This window comes from Anoplolepis gracilipes, chromosome 11 (genome assembly GCF_047496725.1).
Source record: "Anoplolepis gracilipes chromosome 11, ASM4749672v1, whole genome shotgun sequence".
Classification (NCBI taxonomy): Eukaryota; Metazoa; Arthropoda; class Insecta; order Hymenoptera; family Formicidae; genus Anoplolepis; species Anoplolepis gracilipes.
In genome coordinates, this window is record NC_132980.1 from 8,349,631 (window position 1) to 8,368,069 (window position 18,439).

The window sequence follows — 18,439 nt, forward strand, 5'->3', positions numbered from 1 at the left end:
TCTCTATAATTACGTCAGAAGAAAAACATTTAGTATCTACTACTGGTAATCGTCCTCACGAGGAATCTTATTGTAAATTTCCAATGATTACTTCTATTCAACGTTCAGTAAGTTTCCGTCATATCGGTTGTCGCTTCGCTTACTTCACTGTATATTTCTGGAATATCTTTTTCTTTCTCTTGAGTTACACCGATTGAAGAATGAGCAGATTTTTTATTTTTCGGTAAATCATGGCGATAACTCTTGTAGATATTCCGAGACATTTCTGCAACGCGCTCATTAAAATCCACGCGATTTTGTTCGCGAATGAAATCACGCTCGCTGGCACATTCGAGCGATTCTATTCCAGGTGGAGGAGCATCGCTAGCGAAATCCATCGCTCTCGGATAATTATCGCATGCGTTAATTAAATCCGTAACGAAAATTTGCGAACGACGTGGCTGGAATAATTCAGCCGCGGAATCGACGCAGTCTGCCGAATCACGTTTCATCTCGTCAGGATCCACGGGTAGCTTGGATCGTTTCGGAGGACGCGTTTGGCCGAGATTCAAGCGCCATTTGGTGCTCAGGAACGTGTTGTTCGCGATTTCAGGATTCAACGCAAGCTCCAGGTGATCTCGCAGCTGGGAATCTTCCGGTCGGAAATTTTCGATTACATCATCAGCGAGATGCTGTCGATATCGCAGATAAGAATCTGTATCTGGTACCGTAACCGCTCCGGGAATAGGCGTGCCGGGATCTTCGATTTTTCCTGGATCTTTTCGTAGCGATTTCAGCAGGACCTTCCTCCTAGCTGTGTAGAGTCTGGAGTCTGCGTCAATGTCTTCTCGATCGAACGCGAGCTTTATCGGCGTAATACGAACGCCAAGTCGCTGATTGGTATTGAACATCTTCGTGATCGCGTATATCAGTACGTTCGTGTTTTTGCAGCGTAAAACGTAGATCGCATTGCGATCCCTCGCGAACAATGGTGGACCGATCCAGCATGGATCGGCGATGTAATAAGCGTCCTTGGCGGCCAATACGGCCAGGGTGATCTCGTTGCATTCAACGATGATATTGCGCGCCTCCTCGAAGGCTAATTTTAACGCGCTGGTTAACGTCAATCTGTTTCGATCGCCGTATAGAATTCCACATACGCTCGTGCCGAAATCGATGGTCCACAAGTGCGGGAATACCCTGAGGGTAGTTCTCAGACCGAACCTGTTTACAGACTTGGAGCACCTTCGCGCCGCGCTTTTCAGGCTCTCTGTATAATAGGAATCCCCGCAGATCACGGCTGAGTCAAGGATCGCGGGACTCCATCTAGAAGGATGACAAAGATGTTGCATGGCCAGCATGGTCACGCATATAGCGGCGCGGTTTTTTCCGGCTCGTTCACCGAAACGGCAATCGTGTGCACCGATCGTCCCCCAAACGGAATAAATTAAATCGGTAATCTCGATGGCGTAATTGTTCCAGAATCGTCGATCGAATTCCGAGGGATTGGATCCATCGCCACCTTTCGCTTTCTTATTACGCGTTCGCATAATTGAATGCGTAAAGTTCCAATGATAGTCGAGATAAATCCACATTGGATCTTCTTCGAATTTCTCGTATGGCAATGTGTCGATGGAACTCACGTGAATTCGGTGAAGGTAGAAACCGATCGTACCTTCGTACTGATTGAGACACATGTGCTTCGTCATTTGACACACGGAGGAGAAGATACACAGACAGGCCTTGCCGTTGGCGAAAGTTTTTTTGCCTCCCATATCGCACTGATACGGATCAAGATAATAATAGCAGTTGGTCGATCTCGAGTACCAAAAACCATAACAGCAGTTGGTGAAATGCAATATGCCGCTTGTGTGCATTTTGAAGTGACGTTTCAAATGTTTTTTCACCTAAAGCCATGTACATAAAAGAAATCTTAAAAATTAGAATTGTTTATTAAAAGTGTTAAAACATTTTTATATGAGATTGAAAAAATTCTAAATGCACTATAACTTAATTAAATAGATACATAATAATATTATAATAAATGAGTATAAAAAAAATAATTAATAAAGATTATAATTAAAAAAGATAATAATTAAGAAATTTTTATTTTAAAAAGCTTTTCAAATATCTTTCTATCTTTCTTTTCTCTTCCATATCTTTTCCAATTTTCTTTTACTGTACAATATTAATCAAAAAGTGTATGTCTTTCTTAATTATTATATCTTTTTTATACTTATGTATTTATATAGTATTAAAATACATAATAATATTAATAAACAAGTATAAAAATGATATAATAATATTGTACAGTAAAAGAAAATTGAAAAAATATAGATGAGAAAAAAGAGATAGAAAAATATTGGAAAAGCTTTCTAAAATAAAAATTTCTTAATTATTATCTTTTTTAATATATATATATATATATATATATATATATATATATATATATATATATATATATATATTAGCATTAAAATAAAAAAAAAGATAATATTTCAGTCATATTAAACAATAGTGATGAAAAGAAACTGAAAGAATGATTTTTCTCTCTTGTGTCTTTGATGCTCACTTGAGTGTAAAAATCGTTTTTGCCGGTCTTAGAATTTGACGTCAACGTGACCAACGGCGATGCACAGTCTCGGAAGTCCAACAGCCTATTCATCAGCGGGACATTTCGCAATATATGTTCCGTGTGAAATTTCGGCTCAGCGAATCCTCTGTACAAACTCTCCGCCACTTCGAGAATTTTATCAATCATGCTCGGGAGCGGAGACTGAACGATGTCTCGCTTAATCGTGATAGCTAACAATGCGACGAAGTAGCAACGTTTTATTCGCGGCTCTAGCAAGCTATTTCGATCACGCAAAGCCACTGTGCCGAGTACGAAGATTGGTTTCGGAGCCGGGCCGATTGGTCTGAAGATCGCTTCAAGGTCGCGAGATTCCGGCGACTCCTTCCGGTGAATTTCCGCCAAGGATGCTGTTGGTGCCATCGGCTCGTGAAGACCGCGGATGTCACTGCAATCTGGTGCCGTTTTACGCGCGTAGGATATTGTGATCGTCCTCACGGCAAATTCTATCTCCCGCGGCTCGTCGATCACCTTGACAATCAATTTGAGGAACTCGCTCATGCTGCTGGACACGATCATTCTTAAACATTTCGTTCCTGTGACCGTCCACCAAGCAAAGTAATTTCTGCCGCATTTCGTGACGCCCACGTGAGCGTAACGACAGACGATTATTGCGCCAGTGTAGATTCTTGTCTCAAATATTCTCTCCATAGTCATTGCCAGATTCCATCCCTCCGTAGCGTACAGCTTCCCGTAATGCAGAGGTGCGAATACCACGCGAAATTCGTAATTCGCTATCTCGAATTCCGGCAGCAAGCCGTCAGTCATGTCGCTTACGGAAGTATCTTCGCTTGCTAACACGCTGTCAAGGGCATAATTCATGCTTGCCTCGAGCAAACCGTCGACAGTGCGCTCCGACCAGGATACGGGATCGTGGATTAACGACCACGCCATGATGCAGAGATCGATGGGAATTGCGAGAGACGTGTAGTTTCGAAATATCCTCTCGGCTGGTTTCGTTCGTTCTATTGTCATTTCCTCGCGACTGTTCCCTGGTTCTTCCGATGGTTTCTTTTTGAACGGCATTAAAACAGGCGTCGTAATGTCATCTTGCAGAACGATTGCTTCAAGCATCGAAGCTTTGTGATATCGCATTGGCGTGAAACCAGGAATCATGACCTCACGATCTGGATCCAATTCCGGATCCGAAGTGACCCATTCTTCTAACTCGATCAGAGATGTCTCCGACGGGGTTGGAGGTGTCGCTGCATCTCGCTTTTCCTCGCTTTTGATCGACGTTTGGACGATTAGTTTCGCGCGACGTTCGACGTCTTTTCTTTGTTTCTGCTTGCATCTCTTCATCTCCATGTGAGCGATGGACACGGTGTAGAGACGGAAAGGTTGTTTTACAGTCTCGCTGGCGTTTTCTTTAATTCTGTCGAGCATGGATTTTAAATCGTAGAACTTTAGAAGACAGCAGTAACCCTCCTCACTGGCGCGTCCCTTCTTGTCGCAAGGGTAAGGATCGAAGAGATAATATCTACCATCCGCCGTCCAAAATGCGTAGGCGCAATTTATTAACACCAGTATACCGGTTTGATCCTTTTCTAAGAATTTTTCTACGCTCGTATCGAGCTCGTTGGATATTGATTTCTCGGGATCAGCACGAATCTCTTTCAGAATTACGTTAAAATTCGCATCGAGAATGTTCACGTTATAAAACGTCCTGAACTCCTTATATCGCAATCTGCCTACCCGTTGATCAATTTTATTAGCCAGAAGGATTATTTCATTCAGAGTACTTCCACAAAAGCGATCTGTGTCTAGCACAATTTTCGCCAAAATGCATAATATAGCGGCGATGTAACACGGCTTAAAGTGAGAAGATTCAACTCGAGCGCGATCCATTAAACTCGAATGGCCTTGTATTATCTCCGCGTTTTTATCTTCCACAACCTTGAAATAATATTTGTGAGGCAAATTGTGTCCTAAATAATTTGTTTATCAAATGTCTAATTACGCTAGAGAAAAACTATTATATTGTATATATTTCTATATATAATTTATTTGTTCGTACTATATAATAAATATATAAAAAAAAAAATAAAATTACTTTGAAGCCAATAACTTCAGGCGATGGTTGCTCTACTTTCTTATCTTTCACGCCAATTATCGGTTTTTTTGTGTCGTTTCTATCATCTTTGTCTTCTGATAACTAAATGTAAAGAAATTGTTATATTAAAACCAGTTTTCATAAAAAATTATATATATAATAAATAATAATAATTTTATAAATTAAAGCATATTGGATAGTTTAGCAATATTTTTCATAATTAGATAAAAAATATGTATATAAAAATGTATGACTCGTAGAAAATTTAGAATTATTGACGATATTTAAAACGTTTAATATTTAATTTAATATTTGATATTTGAATTATTTTCTTCTTTACAATATTACGTGAAATCATTAATGTATTGGTGTTAATATATTTATTCATTAAATTAATTTCAATCCTTTTTATCTCGTTGTATAGTCGGCTAATCGAAAGATTATAAAAAACACATAAAAAATATATTAAAGAAAATAAAAGTTTGATTTATAGAAATATATAAAAATACATTCACCTGTATATCAGGATTAAAATCAGGAAATATCAACTTGAATAAAAGCTTTTCCGCATCACAGAGATGTCTCTTAATACTAAACGTTTCTTTTTCAGTTTTCTCTCTTGATACGCCTTTTCGCTGCTGCTCATCGGGACATGTCAGAGGTTTTATTATTAAAACTGGAATTTTAATTATCGGTCCGAGCGGTATCAGTTCTGATCTCGCATCGCAAGACACTGTCATTAATTTTTCTAACGTCGTGTCTCCCTTTTTCCTTTCCAATTTCTCTCGTCCAAGAGAGAAATTTTCATCAAATGCATTATCGACGTCCTCGTTCTGGATGTAGCTCTCGTCAATTGCTCGAAGCGGTATCATACGAATCGGCGGTAATCTCGAATACAAGTACTTCCCGAAAGATAGTTTGATCATTTTAGAGGGCTTCGAGTCTTGAGGCAACGATATGATCGCGGCTGATGCCACGTAATTGCTGGGGAAATCATCCTTTTTCTTGACCTCTAGTCTCGAATCGATCGAGAATCTCGATACAAGAGAGGGAATTGATCTGTTCGCCTGTTTCGCTTCCAGCAAAATATAAAGGGTTTTTCGCGGCGGCATCACGTACGGCGGCGGATGATCGTACTTCATTTTTTCCATTATTACCTCTTCGTGCAGGCCGTCGAACTCTTTCTCGAACGGTTCTTGGATTTTTACCGTAGCGGTCAGAAGTGCCAGATTTAAATGGTAAGGTGCATCAGGCTGCACGAATTCCTCGACTTCCAGCAAGGGATCTACAAGAGGTTTCTCTGCTTCTAATTTTTTCTTTGCTGCTTCGTCTTCTTCCTCTTCCTCTTCTTCCTCTTCTTCTAGCTCTTCTTCCTCTTCCTCTTCCTCTTCTTCCCCTTCTTCCTCTTCCTCTTCTTCTTCTTCTTCTTCTTCTTCTTCTTCTTCAGCAGCAGGTTTCTCTAATGCTTCTGCAGTGATATCTGGTTTTATCTCCTCAAGCTTTAATAAATCATCATCCGTAATCGGCAGAAATTTTGTACGAAACTTGTCGATCGTTTGTTCGTCTGGGATTATGATTTCCACGGGTGATGTATACTTTCCCGGTTCTATCGCGTCCAGAGCTACGAAATGAAACGAGAATAATGGATCGTTGTATTCTAAAACACCGTGAAGAAGATCGATCAGCTCGTTGAGACTGTCCGTTACGACGAAGGAAGCCGGATGATCCCGAAGACGCCATCCCTCCGAATCGCTGCCATAAGGATTAAATAGAAAGAATTTTCCATCCTCTTTCCAAACGGCGTACATCAATCTCTTGTTTTCCAACACTACTTCAGGATATCGTTCGAAATAACGCTCGAGAGCCTCTGCGAGATTTGCCAACGGATTCGCATCGCCGTCGATTACATTGGTCTTCGTCTTAAAAATAGCGTCGTATTCAGCTAGTTTCAATCTAGGCGGCAAAAAAGAAATGTCCAAATGACTCGGAGCACGTGCTACTTTCCTCTTGACTTCTTCCTCTTCTTCTTCCTCTTCTTCCTCTCCTGCCTCTTCTTCTTCCTCTTCTTCGACCTCTTCTTCTTCTTCCTCTTCTTCTTCTTCCTCTTCCACCTCTTCTTTTACTGCTCTCGCTTCTTTTATCTCCGGTCGACCTTGTTCGATCCACGTTATAACTTGCTCGTAACCTTTGTTACTGACGTCAACGATTTGATCCACGTCTATATTTCGCCAGCGAGTCGGATCTTTCAATCTTCTGTATGTCAAAGCAGTCAAAGCAACTATTAATCCTTGCCTGCCACGAGATTGCGGACGAAAACTTTCGCTCAGACAATTTTTAGTACCAGAAAGTAGCAGACGATGGACATTTATCATTTTATATCCTGCGATAAATTTTACTGAAGGTTCCTTTGGTATTTCCTCGGCTGTTTCTGCCTCTTCGACGTCTTCTTCCTTTTTTACTTTCTCTTTCTCATCTTCTTCTTCTTTTTCTTCTGCTCCTTCTATATTCTCTTCTTCTTCCTCCTCTTCCTCCTCTTCCTCCTCTTCCTCCTCTTCTTCTTCATCTACTTCCTTTTCTTCCTCTCGCGCGAGTAAAACAATTCTTGGCTCGTCGTCCGTCATTGTATATTGATCTACGTTTTGCATAATTTCCGGAAATTGATTAGACATTTCCATGGATTTACGCAACTCCGGTCGTACCCGAGGTGTTGTGTCGACTACTTTTTCCACCGTATCCGTTAGTGCCGGTGGCGATGGGGCCCGCGGTCTACGGTTTATACCTCTCTCTCGATAAATTATTTTCTCGAGTGGTGCGTCTGGCGCAACTCCAGTCTTCACGTACAGCACTGTTATCCCATGTATCAGGAAAGGATCCTTATCCTTATTACCGGTATTCTCTAGCACTGTCTCCACTACTTCGTTTATGGTACTGTTCATGGTAACGCAGGCAGCGCCTCCGAATAAATCACCCGTCGTGTGTTCTCTGCTATCGATGATTCTGAAGCCTTCATCGTCACACGCGAACGGATCGAGAAAATAGTACACATCGCCGTCCTTCCAAATTGCGTAAAAGATCTTCTTGATTTCGAGTATCCCGAGCTCCCGTGTCTCAAAGAATTCACGTATACCGCTATCAATATCGCTCTTGTTCTTTTGCGCGCTATCTGATATCACACTCGCGTCCACCTTTATCTTGGCTGAATACACTCCAAGAATAACATCGCTCATCAGGTCTTCCAACCGGAGTTCAAAATCGTCGTCGAGCTTTTTCTCAAGAATCCTGACCAGATCAACTAGATAGATGTTGGACTGATTGATGATCAGATCGAGCAAAGCGGTTGTCCATTTGTTTGCGTTAATTAGTCGCGAGTATATCAGTGCTGCCACGGCTATAATCAGGTGTCCTTTATCTCGCAGAGCTCTCGGGATGGCTGGATGCGTGAGATGATAGGATCCTTGCACCACGGCTCGGTGCTTCCGGTGAATTTTGTAACCGCTCGGTCTTCTCAATTTCCCGTACGTCTTCTCGACTTCCGCGGGATCATCCGGAAAGACCGATTCGATTGCGTCGACAGTTACGGCGTAAATCACAAAAGGTTCGTTTTGCACATTGCTCTTTTCAAGGATAATGAATAACACCCCCATCAGATCCTTCACGAGAAAGAGTTTGGCTGAACCGCTGACTTCATCGGCAACCGGCTCACCATTATCTCGTCGCGCTTGACCGTCAAATATATTGTAATATTTCGAATCTCGCCATATAGCTATATTGAGTACTGGCGACGTCAGGATCCCGGCATTGTGTCGCTCGAAAAACAACTCCAACGCCTTCGCCAAATGAAGCTCCGTCGGATCGCGCGAACGAAATTTCCCGGCGTACGCCGGATCTTCGATCGTGATTCTTGTATTGAATTTTTTCTGAACGAGAAGACTCCTCTTCATGTCGAGAATAGTCATCGTCCGACGATCACCGATGCTCAGATCCTTGTACGACTCGCAGTAAAAAGTATCACCATCCTCGACGATCTGGTCGATCACCGCCTCGTTCCAATAGCGTGGTTTGTGAATCGCAGCCGTGGCAAAAGCTGCAATCGCTATAGCGCCACCCTGTTATTAGAGCTGCGAAATGAGAAGCTACAAAGCAATGTTTAATAGTACATTTAAAAAAAATAACTACTGTATTATTATATTATTAAAATTTATTAATTAAGTTAATATATTTAATTAATTAATTTATACATGAATACAAGACAATTCGAGGATCACTGTTTGAATAAAAGAACGTTCAGAAAAATATTCATAAAATAAAGTCTTCAATATTGAGGCTTTTGCAATAAATCATGATTACCTGATAACCTCTTGATAACGGCGAGAATTGTGATGTATTTAAATGAGTTACGCCAGAACGGATGCCATATTTGACGCAAAGAGGTAACTCTGGTCTAATTTCAGTAAGGGAGTAAGTATCATGTGGTAGATCAAAAATATCATTCAAATTACGATATTCTTCCTCCAATTCCACGTCAAACTCATCGCTGCTCGGTACGTTATCCTCAGCCATTTCGACATCTTTCGTAATTTCTCCAATAGCATTGACAGTTTCGGTGGAAACTATTTTATCACATTCGGCAAGTTTTTTCATTTTCTCTCTAAATAATTGTGTCTTTCGTCTTTCGAAATCGAGATCTTCCTCCTCACGACTCGGATCCATTTTTTTATGTTATTTATTTTCCAATGATAAATCTGTATGGAATTGTTTTAATGGCATCGTTTTATATAAAATTTTTAATGAGGAAAGTTTTAAATAATCGTATTTAGAGATAACCTAATGGTAAGTCACGAATAACATAAAAACAAACAAGTTTAATTGGTCATAATTATTAAATTTACCGTGTTTACATTGCTGATAAATTTTTTCATACATACATGCACAAAACTGACGCAGAACGCACACTCAAATTTATAAAGGTTCGAGACATTATTTGTTGAATTGATGCGAGCGAATTTATCAATAAAACAACTCGATATAGAAATATATGACTGTTTGCGATCAGAATTACATACATATAACACTCACATTGAATAATGTTTGAATAAAATTTAAAAAAAGACATATTTGCTATTTAATATGTATACAATAACATATTTATTTGCAGACAATATTAGGATAAAAAGACAGCGTAATAATTTACATTAAAAGTCAAATTTAATGACAAAAGATGAATAAAAAAGTACATAAAAAAGTATATAAAACTGTCAATTTAAATTATCAGTTTATCTTGCTTTTTAATATGCGACACGTAAACGTATATGTATAATATATTAAAAAGATTATCTGTCAAATATTTAATATATTTACATTATGAAACTTAAGATAAATCGCTGTATTATGGAAGATAAATCTAATTACGATATTTGATACGTAAATTCAGAAATGATTCTTAATCCGAAACATTAATAATATAAATTATGGAAGAAAGAACCAAGGAAAAATGCAATAAATTTCAGAATAATCTGGATGATATTAGCGACGGAAGCAGCGAATGTAGCGATCAAACGAATAATAGTTTTTTGAAAAATGATTCTCACGATTCAAAGAAGCCAGAAAGCCAAAAGATTAAACGCTCAACAATACAATCGTCGAGAAAGGTTTCGTTAGTCGATTTATTATTAAAGAGAATCCAACCTCCGTTATCCGAGAGAGAATGGATTATTAATCAACGTCAACGCCATGCCTTTCAGAAAAAATTAAAAATCGACCAAAAGTAAGCTTGTTTATACTCAATCTCTTTTTACTTTTTTTGAACTTTAGCTGGTGAAAATCTTTTATATATACAACATTACTTTTCTCTACAAAAAACAGACGTTTTAAAAATATGTTATACATATATAGATTTATTTACGTTATGTCTTTTTGGAGTAACTTTAAAGTGTTTTTATAGAATAATGTAATATATGTATATTTGGCATTGTTCACTAGTTAATAAAGTTTATTAGTTAATAAAACTGCTTATAGTGACAACTTTATAACTAATTAATACAATTATACACTATTTTTAAATAATTATTGTTTTATAAAAATATAAAATGCATTGCATGATGCAAGAGAGGGAGATGAAACATAAAGGAAATAATAAATCGTCGGAATCCGTATAAAAATCATGTAAAGAAAGAAATGGATGCTGCAATTTTTTATAAAATTAATTGTAAATCTTGAGGTATTAATTGATGAAAGAAGAAGTAATTAAAATAAATAATTTAACTATTTTGTGACTTGCAACATCATCATATGTGACACATTAAAAGACATTCTTATAATATCATATTATGTTCAAGAAAGAACATATTCTTATATACAAACAGGTTTGAAAAAATCATAAGTATATATGTATTAAAAAATAATTATACATAGATCTTGTTATAAATATTTTACTAAAATTCTTGTATAATAAATTAATTCACAATAAATTTTTTTCTTTCAGAAATGACGCTAATTAAATAAGGGAGAAAGTGATCAAGAAAAAATATTATGGTACTAATAAAAATTAAAATAATTAAATAATAAAAAAATTATTGTATTATAAAAATTAGTAAAACCAATGTGAGTTGCTAATAAAATAGAATGGATTAGGAGTGATTAATATTTTACATGAATACAAATAAATATAAAATTTGTTATAAAATATTACAATATTTACGTATTTATAATATACAATAATAAATTATAATATGGGGGTTGACAAATTTCATATTCATTTCATTCAATTTGTCTTTTTTAGAACAATTTCGAGTCTATTCAAACTAATTATAAAATATGATTAAAAGGAAAAATCTATTCACAGAGATTTATAATAATAATACTATCATTTCTTTAAAACTTTCTTTTTTATAATTTTTTTCGTCTTATAATATTTAATAATATCTTATTCAACGAAAACACATGTGTTTTGCATGTTATAAGTCACATACAACAGAGTCTAAGATATCTTGAAATTTAATGTAAAATTATAACATTTGATAGACCTTTTATATGATAAAGAGGTTAACGTGTTATCAGAAGTATAATCGTAGTGTCTCGAATTAAATTAATACTCATTAATATTGAGTAGACATTTCTAATTAACAGCAGTTACAATATTTCATGGAAGATTAATGAATTTCGCTAATTTTCAGTGAAAGCATTCACTGTTCATTTGTTCCTTCGTTTTATGTTTCATTAATTATCCCAGTAATATTTTACTAAAAAAAATCCATATCTATAAAAAAGCTATCACTGATTTTTCTAAATAAGATTTTACTATTTTTCAGTGCTTATAACTGAAACCTATTAATCAATGATATATTAATTCCATTTAAGAGAGTAAAATCTTATCTTTAACTTTATCAAGCGTCCGGTAATGGCGCGATGTCAAGTATACAAAAAAGATTTTATAAAAAATATATGTTATGCGAAGATCAATATACAAAGATTAAGTGCATCAATTAACTTGTTTGTATGTTACGTACAATACACTTATAATTTTGAAAATCACGTAGTTTGATATCAAACCACTTTACGTTTCCGTCTTTGATATAAAATTGCAGTTAATAGCGTTATTATTAGTAACATTGCAATGAAAAGCAATATAAAAAAATATAATGTAAAATATAATCAATATAAAAAAATACAATGTATTAATATTTTAATGATTGATCAAATTATTATACAAAATTATTTATTTTTTAATATTATTAGTAATTTTAATGATATAAAAATAAAAATTGTGTTATATTAATTTTTAAATTTTTCTACAAAAAATGCATATTGCTAAGATTAAAAAATATTTTACAAATTTTGATTTTTAAATATAGACATTTTTGTACACAAATAATAAAAGAAGTAATAGATCGGTAATAAATAACATAGCATATGTTATACATATAAATATAATGTGGAAAGTATTATATATATATATATATATATATATATATATATATATATTTGAGTACGTTGAAAAATCTTGATTATATAATAAACTTGATTAATCAAAATTGGATAAAAAATATAAAAAAAGACGTAAGAAACGCGTTCAATTTGATTCTTGTCTAGTAGGCAGAACAAATTGTCTGAGTGTTGTTATCGCCTCAAGATTTCGTAGAGCGCCTATGAAAAACGATCGAGGGGCAGCGGTTACATTCAGTGATTAAGCAGACGTCGACAGAGAAGTCGAGAATCTGCACTGTTGTATCTATTTGCCGGTTCACGACTTCGAATTCGCGACATTCGCGATTCGATCGTGTGTAATATAGTGTATCCGCGTGACTATTAGAGAATGTTGAATTATGTTAGGATAATAATTCGTAAGTAACGCAGTAAGATTGATAGAAATCGATTTTTATATCAAATAACTTTTCCATCTAATATTTTTGAATTCTATAACGCATATAAATAAATATAATATTCAAAAGTTTAAGACTATTGAGCTTAAAGTATTGATCTTAAATGTTTATTAACTGAAATCATAATTAATTGTTGTTCAGTTCTTTTTGTATTTGTAATTGTGAAAATGGAACCTATAAAAGGGACACAGAGATCATAGTACATTTTACATATAAATTCTATTTTACTTAAGGACACAAACTACAATACTTTGTAAAATTAATTTAGCTGTTTAAGGATTAACGAATGTCAATTTATTAATGAAAATTTCACATATGCAGATAAATAATAAGAAACGCTTAAAAATTGTGAACATATTTTATCGTACATTGTAAATTATATTGTTTAAAATCTTTATTTTCAATTTCATTATTAAAATATATATATATATATATATATATATATATATATATATATATAAGATATATTTGAATTGCATGAGTATTCAGAGTGTATGCTTTTAGATAATATAAGATCTAAACGTTCTTCGAACGTTTTTCAGGCTCAAATTTTTATTTTCTACATCTAAAAGAAAGATGCCTAAAAAAGACATCAAGTAATAAATTCAAAATTTCTTTTCAGGTATAATAGCTATGGAGATGAGGAATATTGCAGAGCCATTGAAACAATGGTGCATAGAAAGAGACTGGGGATCGAGGAAAGAACTCCAGGAGATACATAAAGCGGATTCGGCGAATCTACAACCGGTCTTGTCGAGATCAAAAAGTAATTTTACTATAGAATCAGTACTTTTAAGAAACCATGAGTTGTTGCTGGATTTCATAGATGAGATTAATTCGTATATATCTAATATATTTAAAAATATATTGACGGTGTTTGTTCCATCAATTTAGGTATGTAATTTATCATTATTAAGTACAGCTTGTTTGAATTATCTGCAATGAGCAGAATATTTGTCAAAAGATTATTTTTTATTTCCGGCGATTATTTTTGATCAAACACATGTATATTTACAAAAACAGGGGCTATCTGCTATTGCATATAACCTTTCACATTATTCTGCCATTATTATGATTTTATATTGCTATTAATTTTATACTGACAAGTAAAAGCCTTTTTTTAAATATTCTATCATAATTAGAATATTTTATATATGATATATATAAAATATTTTATCGAAATAATTATCTTCATTTAAGAATAATTTATTATTATTTACTATTATTTCTTTCTTAAACTTGAAATAAGGGTCAGATTATCTTTTCCACGCACAAATTTGGTATTAAAAATTAATTTTTCATCACCCACATTTACAAGTAATTAATTTATTTTTATAAAACTAGAACTATATTTATCATCATTTAATTTCCAACTAGTATTGTTAGTCATTCACAATGAACGTATAATAATCATTATGCTTTAATCGTCATTTATCGAGTTGAACAAAATATAAATTCTATTAATAAACTGATATTATCTTGTTTAATGATTAATCTTGTTTATGATAAATGTATAATAATCATTATGCTTTAATCGCCGTTTATCGAACTGAAAAAAATAAAAATAAATTCTATATAAATATATAACTCTAAACTAAATAATGTGCACATTACAATATATTATACGCATAATTATAATGTATTTGCTATCAAACAATAATACTTTGAGTATAAAAAGAGCTAATTATAGATGGAAAATTACATATGTATTGCGTAATAATTGTGAAATCATTTTTTGACGTTTCTGTTGAAACGAATTTTAAATTGACCATAATAGATAACTAGACTATACGAAACAAAGATAAAAAACTAAACTGTGCATACACGGGACATTAGAACAAAAAAGAATAGCGCATGATTATTATGTGCTATATAAAGTAAAAAAAACTTTTGTGATACACGAGTTACACGTGAACTTTAATAAGAAGTTAAATGTATTTTCTTTGCACTCGTACTAAACTTTAATACTTCATTAAACGATCTGAATTATATGTAACAACTGATTAAAAATGTATGAAATATCACTATGAAATCAACTTACAGCATAAATTTTCATATCAATTTTTCGCTATTTGAAATGAAACAATGATTCCAAATTTATCCCTTTAGGTATATTTATTTTTTGCATTTTATTTTACATATTGTGTAAAAAAAATGTTAACAAACAAAGTTGAATCTGAATTTTATAAATTACTACACGTGTCATGAACCATATTTTGTATATTTTGTGGAAAGACGTATCATAGACAGACCAATCACGTAGTCTGAAAAATAGGTTCACATAAACTTTCAGGTCACTTCCGGTTTTGACATAAACACCGATCGTAAATTCGGAATGCAGTTTTGTGGAAATACCCGCTAACCGCATATCACGCCATGAGTATGATTCAAAGTGAATCGCATGATAAGCATAAATTAGTATAAAGATTAGTATAAAACAGCATAAATTAGTATAAAAACCGCATAGAAATCGACTACTTGATTTATTATTTAAGAAAGTCATTTTCTTAATGAAACTTAAATGGAAATAAAATTAAAAATCTCTTGCTAATTTATACGTGATTATTATACGCGATTCAATTTTGCAGTAAGTAATACTCGTGGTAAAGTTAATTATCGCGTGTTACAATATATATAAACACACATAAAATATATTTAATAAAAAGGATAAATAGGTATATGGAAAAATATAGCAATTTCTACAATATTGAAAAATGATGAACTTCTTTAACAAATTTATTATCAAATTCATAATAGATGCAATGAATATTACATTAATTAATAGATGATTTAATAATTTCTATTAAATCTATTAATTAATATATGATATTGTTGCAATGCAACAACAAATGAGTATATATGATTTTCTACTTAAAAAAAATATATTATTTTCTATCTAAAAAATACTACTGAATATAATAATTATAATTTGCAATATATGAACGAGTGTACATTGTATATTATATATGTATACTGATACATGAAATACTTGATATAGAACTATAGAATTTATATATAACTGATTATGTAAATCTTTTAAAAGTATTAAATAAAGAGAGAGATACATTTTATGTAATTTTGAAGTAAATTTATTTTATGTATTTCTAAGAATAGATTTATTAGTATGCTTTAGATATAATATCTTGATATATATATATATATATTAATATTCGCACTATTAATATTTATAAACGATAAGTAATGTGATTATCATGATTGACTAAACATGTTTAATCATTCTCTTATTGTTAGAAACATAAAACGCACGCGCAATTGAAAGCATCATCTTAACACAAATTATTCTAATGTGATGACTAAGATTAGTAGACATTTATCTCTTATTTATATTTGTACACATTAAATTAATCACATTAAACTTTTAATTTCTCTATATGTTTTTTGTTATTGAATTTTAATAATATAGAATAACAAATTTCTACATTAATATGTTAATTGTATAATTCTGTTACTTTCTAAAATACTGGTCGTCTAGTGCTCATTTCCTCTAAATATTCTAATATTCTTCATTTACTTGCAAATATTGTTAAAAAGATACGATTTTAAAACACACATCTAAAATGTGATATAAAATTAAATCAGAAAGAAGCAAAATAAAGTTAGAAAGAACGAGAGAGAGAGAGAGAGAGAGAGAGAGAGAGAGAGAGAGAGAGAGAGAGAGAGAGAGAGAGAGAGAGAGAGAGAGAAAGAGAGAATGTGCGTATGTATGTATTTCTGCCACTAAATTAGTAAAAGAAGCACTGTCTCATATTTATCTCTTTTCACTTTTTATCACAAAGCCTTTATAAATTGCTACACGCAAACTGTTTCGGATCAAAGAATGCATTATATTACCTTTAACGAGAAAAAAATTATATTCGCAACTTGAAACTGGTTGTAGGGTGAAAGCAGATAATTTTAATAGTGGGACGGTCTTTCAGAATTCTAATTCTTTTTCTTTTCAAATATTGACATCACATCGTTCGCCCTTTTCCTCGGTTTGCTCTTTTCTTCCCTGTCAAAAGCAATATCATGCATTCGCGTGTAGGAATTTCAAAAGAGCAAGCGTTAAAAAGTAAAAAGAGATAAATATAAGACAGTAATTTTTTTAGAGTCAGAATTATCGGAATGCATATAGTGTAAAAAAGCGAAAAAGTGTAATACAGAAAAAGCATGAGTCACATTAGAATACATTACTACTTTCAAGTTTCTTGAGATATTCAACGATTTATTTATGACAATCTCTCATTAAATCTGCGACAATCTATGAAAATACAAACATTCCAAACCTTGCAAATTTTTTCCCAGCAATTAAGATGCTAAATCGCAAATTAAAAACTATACAGCTACTTTAAATTGAAGATTAAAAAAAAGGCGTAGATCAGAATATAATATATATTATAAATAAAGAAGACTCTTAAATATAGAAATGGTCAAAGGTTAAAGTATGATGATTCACAATTTGAAAATCATTTTTCTCTCTTATGCTTTTATATTCAATCAAATTTAACGTCGACACAATTGTTACAAGAGTATTGCAGAAATAATAATAATGTGTTTCAAAAATAATTGTATATAAATTTTTTCAACATTAAAACATTTTTGAAGACGTAACTTTCGAAATTAATTAATTATAAAAACGTTTTGAAAAAGAAATACATAGTTGCCAGTTGAAGCAATTATAAATATCATTTCATTGCATGTTGTTTTACCGAGGGAGCGATATTTTATTGAGAAATCATTAAATCTTATAAACTAATTATCATTCTTGTTTTTTATAACCGAGAATATACATATATCATATACAACAAAAATGTTACAAGAAGAAGTTTGTGCCATTAAAAGATTATTAATAACAATAAATTTTTTATTGGCGCGACAAAGTTAAATTGATTATAGCGCTATCAATGTATAATTCAAATCGAAAAGGATGCCGCAATAGTTGTAAAACTTCCGCAAGCTATCGTCTTCACTCGCGTCATAGCTGCATGTCATAATTATTCATACGCACGTGCGTCTTTTTGGTCAACGTCGCAATCGTCAGTCAGATTTTTGCATTGATTAAACGAAATAGATGAAATATAAAAATTCAATACCACAACTAAAATGTTAAAATAGGACAGTCTCGCGTGTTGTCGATATTAATTTAATAGCAAAATTAGGGAAGGTTGGTTAGAAAAGATATCATCACATTAAATATACGTTATCTTGAAATGAATATATTATCTTGATATTTAAGATATAATTGATCTGACATAAGTTGTTTGATTTACACGGACTTGAAAAATCATACACACGCGTAATAATTAACCTTTGTATGATTTATTTTTATATCCCTTTCTGATATCTTATTTGTATCATAAGGAAAAACTTAATTTATTAAAATTATTTATGTTAATA

General features: G+C 33.1%; 2 protein-coding genes across 2 annotated transcripts in view; one reads left to right on the forward strand and one right to left on the reverse strand.

Moving 5' to 3' along the window:
- Positions 1 to 104: 104 nt before the first annotated feature.
- On the reverse strand, positions 105 to 9,374 carry LOC140670855 (uncharacterized). Its single transcript, XM_072901639.1, has 8 exons — positions 9,012 to 9,374; positions 7,262 to 8,770; positions 6,776 to 7,114; positions 6,131 to 6,583; positions 5,180 to 6,007; positions 4,665 to 4,766; positions 2,552 to 4,507; positions 105 to 1,886 (listed from the first exon to the last, which is right to left on the reverse strand). Exons 1-8 carry the CDS (start codon positions 9,372 to 9,374, stop codon positions 105 to 107), a joined length of 7,332 nt encoding a protein of 2,443 aa, XP_072757740.1.
- A 3,470-nt stretch (positions 9,375 to 12,844) lies between these two features.
- The window catches only part of LOC140670770 (scavenger receptor class B member 1), a 35,142-nt gene continuing 29,547 nt past the window's right edge, over positions 12,845 to 18,439 (forward strand). The window contains exons 1-2 of the mRNA XM_072901503.1: positions 12,845 to 13,003; positions 13,665 to 13,808. Of these exons, the coding sequence (XP_072757604.1) occupies positions 12,976 to 13,003; positions 13,665 to 13,808 (172 nt within the window). The 5' untranslated portion in view covers positions 12,845 to 12,975. The remainder of the gene's footprint in view (positions 13,004 to 13,664; positions 13,809 to 18,439) is intronic.

Coding starts and splice junctions, on each gene's coding strand:
- LOC140670855 (XM_072901639.1), bottom strand. CDS start 9,374: ATGGATCCGAGTCGTGAGGAGGAAGATCTCGATTTCGAAAGACGAAAG. Junction 6,584..6,775: donor CGAGAGCAGTAAAAGAAGAG/GTGGAAGAGGAA, acceptor GCTATTTTTAAG/ACGAAGACCAATGTAATCGA. Junction 4,767..5,179: donor ATTTTAATCCTGATATACAG/GTGAATGTATTT, acceptor CTTTACATTTAG/TTATCAGAAGACAAAGATGA.